Here is a 9,911-nt window from a genome sequence, read left to right on the forward strand (position 1 = left end):
TGAGGAGAATTCCTAAGAAGACTAGAGCACATTTTAAAATGTACCGCTATCCACCGTCCTCCTCCTTCTCCTAGTGAGGTAGATGGGATAAGGTTTCTGGAGATGAGAAATGAATGCAGTCACTCGAGAGGCAATAAATACCTACGGTGAGGTTGCTGAACCCAGTGTGCAGGCTGGGCAGCCCCTGCCACCATGGGAATGTCGTGCACAGCGCTGGTCCCACAGGCTGGGTGCTCAGGGTCTCCCCTGCAGCTCTGTGTGAAGGCAGCAGGCATTGGCCTGTGGAGGCTGTGGAGGACTAGGGGCAATGGAGTGAGAACTGATGCGTCTCCCTCAACCTTAAGGTAGGAGGTGGCATCTCAAGCCTTGCTAGGGGTGGTCGCTGTGGCAGAGCAGTGGGGTCTCCTGTCCCTCTGAGGAAGCAGTGATTTCCTGATGTGTGGCAGGCCCAGGAACTTCAGCATTGGAGGAAGTGAGCACCAGTCTCATCCCAGCATAAGAAGAAATTTGGGCTATTTGGGGAAACTGAGGCCCTGGTGACAGTTTTAGTTTTCAGGGCATTAGTAGATGCCAGTAGGGTGGCAATGATGAGGTTATAGGGACAAGATACGAAGGGGTGTATGTGAGCTAGAGGAAGATCTCTGGGTTCTGGAAATGTCCCATGTCCTGTGGAAGTGAAACCTGGACCTGCTTCCTGCATACGGAACACACTCCAGTCCATAGGCATTTCCACAGCACTGCATGAGCATTATCACTGGAGAGCTGGTGAGATTTGGGCTTGGTATTCTGTACACAGTTCTCACAAGTCTATAGTTTTCCATAGCCTGTAGGGCAGCTTTACAATCTGACTGAGGCTCTATGGGTTCCTTGCACCATAAAGTAATGGGCTTATTCTGAAAGCAAATGGTGATCTCAGCAAAATTCCACTCTAATGAGGTCATTTTTGGGGTAATCAGCAAAGCATGAGGTCAGGGAAGCAGCAAGGCAAGGGTTTGGGTACTGGACATGAGCCAGCGCTGTGTAGTGGAGATGGCGAGGTCCATATTTGTAGCAGTAAGGAGAGGCTGGTTGGTGGTGATCTCATGGTCAAAGTGATTTTCCTCTACAAGGGACTTAAACAAATAAGTAAGCAAAAAAGAAATGACCCGATTAAAATGTGTGCCAGGGCATGAACAGATACTTCTCAAAAAAAGACATACAAGAAGCCAAGAAACATGCAAAAATGCTCCACATTACTGATCATTAGAGAAATGCAAAATAAAACCTCAAAGGGATACCAGCTCACACTAGTCAGAATGGCTGTTATTGAAAAGTTTAAAAATACTGATATTGGCAAGACTGCAGAGAAAGAGAACGCTTATACACTATTGAGGAGAATGTTAATGAGTTCAGCCATAGTGGAAAGCAGTTTAGAGATTTCGCAAATAACTTAAAATAGAACCACCATTCAACCAAGGAATCTCACTACTGGGTATATATCCAAAGGAAAACAAATTATTCTGCCAAAAAGACTCATGTACTCGTATGTGCATGGCAGCATCATTCTTGATAACAAAGACATGGAGTCAACCTAGATGCCCATCAGTGTTGGACTGGATGAAGAAAATGTGGTACATATACATGATGGGATACTACATTCATAAAAGAGAATGAAATTATGTCGTTTGCAGCGAGTTGGATTCAGTGAGAAGGTGCCGTCTAGGAATCACAAAACTGGTCCTCACCAGACACCAAGTGTGTTGGCACCTTGTTTTGGACTTCTCAGCCTCGAGAACACCAAGAAATATATTTCTGTTGTTTCTAAGTCACTTGGTGTATGGTATATTTTTCCAGCGCTCCACATACATTAAGATTGCTTGTGTCTTTGAAGCCCGGATACCATGCTTGGAGGAAGTCTAAGTGTTGCAAATCCTGCTAGCTATGAGTGGGATACGAAGTGTCACACAAATCTCCTCCTTCATGAACCGGCATGATCTGACCTCAGTGCCTCACAGGATCTCATCCCTCAGCCCTGTCAGAGCTCCCGCTGAGCCAGCACCTCCCGCCACCTGTTCACAAGTGTCTTGGTCCTGAGGTTTTCAGATCCCAGCAGCACCTCTCCTCTGATGCGTGTGGAGAGAGCCACCTCCCAATTGCAAATATGTGAATGAAGACCTGATCATGTTGTTTTAATCCATTAAGTCTTGAGATGTCTTTTCTTACAGCCCTAGAGGAACAGAGGGCAATTTTCACAGTATTGGTGACAAATTGGACTTGTACTTTTTGTGTGTGTGTAAATCTCAGCTTCTCTAAAATATTGATGAAACAGGACAGAACTTTCTCAATTTATTCCCAAAGTATCACAAAGAGCCCGTTGTGTTGGGGGCATGGAATTGTGGACTCTTTGGAGTGACTGAGGAACCCCGTCTCACCCATTCTTAGTTTGAATTTTCCCTGTGGGGAGCTGGGGTAGTGTGGGATCCAGGTGGAGTCTCAACCTGTCCCCTCGGTGACAGACTCAGAAGAGGGCATGGAACTCCAGAGTTGGCTAAAACAATGGAGAGAGAAGTAGGGGTTTTCTCCCGGAGATCAGCTATGGAGGCTGGGGGAAGATGATCACTATTCATATGGCTGTCATCTGGCGAGAGACCCCAAGTTAAGACCAAGAGAAAAAAGCAGGAAGAAAAAAGGTAAAGACAACAAGGTAACTCATGCTTAGAGTCCTTGGATCAAGCATTTCAGGAAGGCAGAATTATTCTTTCTTTTCTTTTCTTTCTTTCTTTTTTTTTTTTTTTTTTTTAGGTAGAGTGTGGCTCTGTCACCCAGGCTGGAGTGCAATGGCGTGATCTCATCTCACTGCAGCTTCCACCTCCCAGGTTGAAGTGATTCTCCTGCCTCAGCCTCCTGAGTAGCTGAGATTATAGGCACACACCACCACACCCGTCTAATTTTTCTCTTTTCAGTAGAGACAGTTTTCACCATGTTGCGCTGTCTGGTCTTGAACTCCTGACCTCATGATCTGCCCTCCTTGGCTTCCCAAAGTGTTTGAATTACAGGTGTGAGCCATCGCGCCTGGGCCAGAATACTTTCTTAATTTTCAGGTGGGGCATTCAATATGTTAACTCAGCTTGTTGTGATTTCTTAAATTTGAATGCAAAATTCTGCTAATATGCCTGAAAAAGATACAACAAAAATTACCCAGATAAGAAAACCTGAGGCAAAATGGTGCAGTGCATAAGAACAGGAAATGAGAGCAGATGACAGGTGTCCTGGGTGCAGCCTGGGGAAGAGAATCCTGGATGATTCCCATGCACAGCCCCGGAGGAGAACAGCCTTATTGATGCTGATCAGCAGGCAAGGAGGGACGGCTATGTGAGAGGCTGGAGGACAATGGGTGTGTCAGGGACAGGAACTTCATAATTGATGTTCAGAGATGGAGGAATTCCAGGTGGTGCAGGAGTTAGGGAGTAGCCATGGGGTGGAGGGCTGGAATGAGGTGGCGGTCCCTGTTATCCAGGAGGACACAGAATTGAGATGTTGGGAGGTTGACTTCTAGGAAATGTTAGAGTGAGCTGTTTCCCTTAGTTTCTTCATGAGTTATTTGTCTTTTAGTGAAAATGGAAAAAATACAGATATTCATAAAATGGAATGAGTTCTTTTCAGATCTCTTTCCTTCTGGTTTTGCTTGTAAGCCGAGTTTAGAAAATCAGAAGAGTAACAGCAAAAGAAACCTATTTCACTTTGTGTACAAGTAAAAATTAACCAAGACCTTTTAAAAATGTGAAGGAAGCACTTATTGAAGACTGTTGAAATGGGCATCAGAACGTTGCAATAGGGAGAGCCGTCGGCCTCAACTTTCCTGAAGCCAAAGTGGGAGGGAAGGTTAAGCCCTGGGTGAGCTAGCGGAAATGCACTGGAGGTTGGTAGTGGGAGTCTTGCAGTGTGATTGGGCCGTCTGCATTTGCTAGTTTGTCTTGTTGGAGTTAGGCTTCTACCTTCCTACAGAGACAGGGCTGCTGTCCCCTTGAGTAATTACATTTAAAGGGATGAGGGATCTGACTTATTCCTTATTTCCTTGTCCTGCTGTATGAATGGCTCATTTCAGGTAGAAAAGGTCTTGCATGTCCTTACTAATCCTAGAGTGTACACATATCCCAGTAAACAGTGTTGTGCTTCACTCGAGGCTGAGCAAGTTGCCCTGGTTGTTTGGAGACCCTCACACCTCTCCCTGAATTCTCCATCCCTAGAGTTTGCAGCAGTCATCGCCCACCCTAGACTGCAGTAGCAGAAGCCACATGTGGTGCTCCCAGTGTGCCTTTATCCACATAGAGGAGCAGGGAGGCTCCGTCCTCATCTGGCCCTTTCCCTTGGATTGATGGATGCTTCTCAGCACATCAGCCTGAATTCTACTGCATCCTTCTCTCTGGCAACATCCATTCCTCTAAATTCAGTGGAGGTCGTCCCTCATCCTGCATAGCTCTTGCCCTCATACCATTCTGTCCACCAAACATTTCACTCTACCTCTTCTTTTAATCATTCCATGTTTTAAACATATTGATGTTGTACTTGAAGATTCACATGAAATCTTTTTGCCACCTTTAGCCGGAATGGCCTGCTTCTTCTAAGGTCCTAAAGCTTCATGACGCCAAATTGTACCCATGATATTTTTTCATCTTTCAGCCTTGAATACTTTTATTTATTTTGTTTTTTAAAGGTATGCTGTCATAGGGTCTAGAAAATGAACTGCTGTACCTCTGTTGAATTTAGCTTTTTCCTATGGAATTTAGTAATAACAATTAATAAATAATTTTATATTGTTATACGCTATTAGATGTAATTAGTTAATGTAATCAGACTAATTTATTAACCCTCTACTTTATGTTGCAGTCATCCATGCACTCTGGTACGGCAATAAGCAAAACATGCAGCTTCCCTTCTAGAGTAAGGAGGCAAATGTTACATGTAGTAAGTGAAGTGTACAGGGAGTGAGATGGTTGCAATTCTACAGTTAGGAATGAGGAAAATCCAGAGAATGGAAGTCACCAGGGGGAAATTGTTGCAATTTAAAATTGAGACATCAGAAAAGACCTCAGTGACCAAGTGAAGTTTTAGCTGAGACCTCAGATGCTTTGGAGAAAGTCAAAGTCAGGTGGACCTCTGGCAGATGCCCCAAGATGTAGCCATCTTGATCCAGTTCATAGTTCAGAATACTATGGAAAGTTAATTCAGGGACCACATGATTCCAAGTCCGTGGCAGTCACAGGAAGCCAAAGAAGGCTCCTGGGCTTCACACCGTGATTCCCAATTTGTGTCCTTCACCATCTAAACAAGAAGAAGTCTGGGATCATTACCCACTCTGTCCTCGCGGGGTTCTGCGTGGGCTTCCCCATCTATGCAGTGTCTCATTGGGTACCTGGACCCCTGAACTGCCTCAGCACCCTGCAGCAACAAGAAGGCTACCATGTTCCTGGTGAAATGCTTTCCCTCCCTCATCCCTTATCCCCTCTGAAGCTGTATTTTCCAGGCAGAATCAGGTTCTCAGCAGCTTTAGGGCAACACAAGAGAGTGCGCACTGTAAAGTGCAGTGGAGCATTTGTCTGTGTGCATTTTCTGGGTGTGAAGACAACTTTATGAGTGTGAAATCCAGGTCTTAGTAGACGTGCCTGGAGGGTGCTTTTGATGAAGACATGCCAGTGTGAGCTGCTGTGCTCTCTGTTCCATGCAACCCGCCTTTGCTAACAACCCATTTCCCTCTTAATGAAAGTTTTTTCAGTGGATCTCATGTAACCCTATGTCTTAAATGGAAAATGTACAATCTGACATTGTTCAATGAAACTCCAATTCTTTAGCACAGAGGATGGTTTTTTTTCCGAGAGAAGTAATGATTTTGTGACTGCATGAAATTGAAGCTGACACCGATTGTATGCCCAGCACACGGGAGCTCTTTGAGAGCGGATCCAGAGAAAATGAGGCAGGGTAAAAAGGCAGAGCAGTGGATGTGGAAATCGGTGCTGTCATATGGGCCTTCTTTTCAATTTGGGTCTGAAGCCCAAACTCTTGCTTGAAATTCCTAGAATGTGGAATTTTATATTGTTCAAAAATTTGATTTTGCTTTTTGGTACGTGTATCCCAAGTATCTTGACACAGACACATATCACACATTAAAGAGGTGTAAACACAGAAATCTTGTTACAAGGCATTTATTTGGGATGAGGAAAGGAAATTGAGCAGAAGGTACAGGAGTAATAGCAATTCCCTTTAGCTCTCAAAGCAAATTTTGAGCTCATTTTTCTTTTTTCTGCAAACTCAGCAGCAGAATGCCCAGACTCTTCCCTGGTAGAAGCAGGTCCCATAGCGACGTTCTCCTGCAAGGCACGATGGTATTCTGCAAGCGCAGGCCATGTTTTTCCTTGAGCCTGGGACAGGGAGAGCATCAGAAATTGAGTATAGGGTTAGCAATGGGTAAGAAAAAGAATCTTGGGGAAGTCACATGCTAGCTGACAGGTGATGCTGGCTGCATTGCAGCCAGTAGCATGAACAACCTCAGTCAATAGGAATAAATACGCAGAGCAGTGCTGGTCACACAGAATTTGAGACTCATTCTCCTTTGCTCTCATTTTTGCATTCCTGCCCCATCAAACACACATCTGAACATACCCTCAGGCTTGGCTCCAGTTTTTAAAGGCTCGTCTATAGATAGAGTAAAATGTTCTCTTTATAATTAAGTCTACTTGTTTAGATCCAGAAATAACTAGTCTGTCTCTTCATATCTTAAACTTAGTGAATTTCACAGATGTTTCTTGGAATCAAGTCTTTGGAGAAATAAAATTTCTCAGGTTTATTTGGCTCTCTGTTCAATTTATAGTTGAGAAAATCAAGGCCCAGAGATGCTAAGTGAAGCCACCTCAGTGACATAGACTGCTGAGACCCAACTCTGGAACCTGTCTCCCGTCCTTCCCTCTAGACTCAGCAGCTCTGCATGCCTGCCTCTCTCACCTGAATCCTTTGGAGCCAAGCTTTCGTCCCATGCAAGGGAAACAACCACTTCTGGGTTGTCTGCTGGAATCTGCTCCTGGGCTGCAGCAAACTCGTCACCTCTTGCCTGGAGTGGCTCAGCCTGGGCCTGCAGGGCCACCAGGAGAATGGCAGCAAGGATGGCGAGGGTCCTCATGGCTGGGGTCACCTGGAGGAGGGAGAGCAGGAGCGGATGTGTGGGGAGGGAGAAGCCAGCCTGGATTTATAGCTCTACTAGGAGAAGGCTCAGAGACAAGAAACCTTCTTCACCCTCAGTGAGAGGAGGTGTGCATTTTATAAGAGAGGCCCATTGGTCTCAAGGTTGCTCGAATGCTCCTGTTCTCCCAGTTTCATGCTGGTATAAACCTGTACATTTAATGTCTGTGCTAGGTTGGAGCTGGTAATGACAAGAAAGACCCTGCTATGTTACTCCTACGTTCACCTGCTTAAATATTATTATTTACTTTTTAACATTCCAAAAAGAATAGAAATTGCACTTTCATTCGACAGGCTCAAGGAACAAATGCTTCTTAGTTTCTGAAGATGGGTCCTGCTGCTCTCTGGAGGTCTAGATTCTGGTGTCCTATATGAGTTCCAATGGAATAGAGAGTAATTCACTTCAGGATTCAGGTGACTTACCATCCTCATGAAGAGGTTTTTGAGGTTATGGGGTGAGTAGTCTCCTGTAGGAATCAGGGTGGAGAGGACAATGATTTTATCAGGCTAAAGGTGAAATAAGCTCAGTGACATAGAGTTGTTTAGGTAAAAAAAAAAAAAGTTTATTATTTCCAGCTCTATTTAGACTTGAGTAACAATTAACAATTGTATATTTATAGTGTACACTACCTCATGATTTTATATATGTATGTATTTAAATCTTTATCTCACACCATGTAGAAACATTAACTCAGAATGAATTGACCTAAATGTAACACCTGAAACCATAAACTACTAGAAGTGTATATAAGGATAAAGCTTTTGACATTGATGTAGGTAATGATTTCTTGGCTATGACACCAAAGGCACAGGCAATAAAAGGGAAAACAGACAAGTGTGGCTGCATTTAACGCTAAAGCATCTGCACAGCAAAGGAAACAATGAGAGAAAATATTTGCAAATCCTACATGGCAGAAGGGGCAAATATCTGTATACATAAGGAATTTGAACAATTCAACAGCAAAAATCAAACAACCTGATTGAAAAACAGACCAAGGACCTAAATAGGTTTCTCTCATAAGAATGTTCCAAAGACCTGCGATCGTCTATATTGGACATGTCAACTAGGACTCGTGTGTTTAGAAGGAAACTGCTTGAGTTTCTCTATTAATTTAGCTGGAAGCCATTGTCCCCAGCAGCCACCAGAGGTCCAGACAGACGTTCCCAGCAGGGATTCACCTGCTGGGTCCCTCTGGGGTGGCCCCACAGTCAGAGATCAGGTTGGAGGCATAGCTTCAATGACGAAAACTCAGTGTAAAGTTTAAGTTTTGTATTACTTACAGATCCTTTATCTGGGCAGGGCGACCAGACAGGGCAGACAGCAGTCCTCTGTCCCAGGTCTTCTATAGCAAGGAGCAGCCGTGCGCATGTGGACTTCCCCTATTTAAAGGTCTTTTGGGATGAGGTGTCCTAATTTCCGGGGTTACTTTCTGTTGGGTCCATTAAATAATTGTGGTGGCAAGGACAGTTGAGAAATTTGGTGGGAAGGTGAGGTTAAAGTAGAACTCCACAGAGGAACCCCTCATCTACCTTGGTCAGCCCTGGCCAGGCCCAGACAGCAACCACCTATGGATTCTCAGTGGCTCCTAACACAGTTGACCCTGTGATGCATTGGCTGTGGCTGAGGTGAACTACCTGCATCAAGGGAATATTTAAAGCCTCTGGGACAGCCTGGCTGCATATCGTAGTATACACCCTGCAAAGAGACTAGGATAGGAATGCCACCTACACACAGAGGAGGATTTGGAATCTGTTTCTAAAGCAGTGTCCCGAGGACGTGGGGTCTAACCATAAAAACAAATCAAAGCCATTTGGCTGAGCTGGGATGTTGGAGAACACTCAGGTGAGACTGGGTGCTACCTGGGTATCTGTTGCTATGTGGAACAGACATTTTTGGGTTGTCCTGAGTTATGCATGTACACGCGGCATGTGGTTCCCCAGAGGGGACAATCACCTACTTGCTTGGCCAATGAACAGTTTAAGGTTAAACAATTGTCTAGGATCATCTGGGCCAAGAACTGGTTGAAGCGTTAGCCATCAGGGTGGGGGTGGCCTTTCCAGATGGCCACCCAAGAAGGGAAGTGGGAGTCTGGGCATTCACTTTACTGCTGCTGTTGCACAGCCTCTCAGCCGTTGTGGGTCTTCAAAGAAGCATTTAGCAAAAGCTTGAGCGGTGCTTCCTGGGAGGCATAGGAGGTTTCCATCCTTAACTCGTACCCATCGGAGCACAGGCATATCCCTGAGCCAATGATCATGTCTGGATGCTTTCTGTGAATGCAAGGCTCGAACTCTTCATGCTGCAATCTGGGTGTGTGCTGCGGCGTCGTGAGCCCATTTAGATTGAAGCCTGTGCATCCAGAGAACTACCTCCTCATCCTTAAAACACGATCTGTGGTTGTGAGGGCTGCTGGTGTTTCAGCATTGGTGCCATGGGACCCATTCAATATCGAAGAGTTGAGTTGCCCACCTTGGACACAGTTCAGGTTGTATTTGGGGTGCGGCCCCTCTAACAGGGCTTACAGGGAATTTCCCAGTTTTCCAGCCTGGGGTACAAATTCTGACTAGGGCTGTCCTGTTCCAGCAGCCCTCTAGGCTGCCAGGCCTGGGTTTAACAGCTACCCCACAAGCCATTCGTACATAAGATACCAAGCAAGGCCAATCATAGAGAACACTGACATCTTGTCACTCGGGGCTTTCTTCCC

At 45.2% G+C, this 9,911-nt stretch overlaps 1 protein-coding gene across 1 annotated transcript; it reads right to left on the reverse strand.

Moving 5' to 3' along the window:
- Window positions 1–6,163: 6,163 nt before the first annotated feature.
- On the reverse strand, window positions 6,164–8,608 carry LOC129042629 (neutrophil defensin 1). Its single transcript, XM_054498857.1, has 3 exons — window positions 8,491–8,608; window positions 6,976–7,162; window positions 6,164–6,395 (listed from the first exon to the last, which is right to left on the reverse strand). The coding sequence occupies exons 2-3, from the start codon at window positions 7,148–7,150 to the stop codon at window positions 6,286–6,288; spliced, it is 285 nt and encodes a 94-aa protein (XP_054354832.1). The 5' UTR covers window positions 7,151–7,162; window positions 8,491–8,608; the 3' UTR covers window positions 6,164–6,285.
- Window positions 8,609–9,911: the final 1,303 nt, after the last annotated feature.

Source organism: Pongo pygmaeus, chromosome 7 (assembly GCF_028885625.2).
Source record: "Pongo pygmaeus isolate AG05252 chromosome 7, NHGRI_mPonPyg2-v2.0_pri, whole genome shotgun sequence".
In the NCBI taxonomy this organism is placed as follows: domain Eukaryota; kingdom Metazoa; phylum Chordata; class Mammalia; order Primates; family Hominidae; genus Pongo; species Pongo pygmaeus.

Coding starts and splice junctions, on each gene's coding strand:
- LOC129042629 (XM_054498857.1), bottom strand. CDS start 7,150: ATGAGGACCCTCGCCATCCTTGCTGCCATTCTCCTGGTGGCCCTGCAG. Junction 6,396..6,975: donor CTTGGCTCCAAAGGATTCAG/GTGAGAGAGGCA, acceptor TCCCTGTCCCAG/GCTCAAGGAAAAACATGGCC.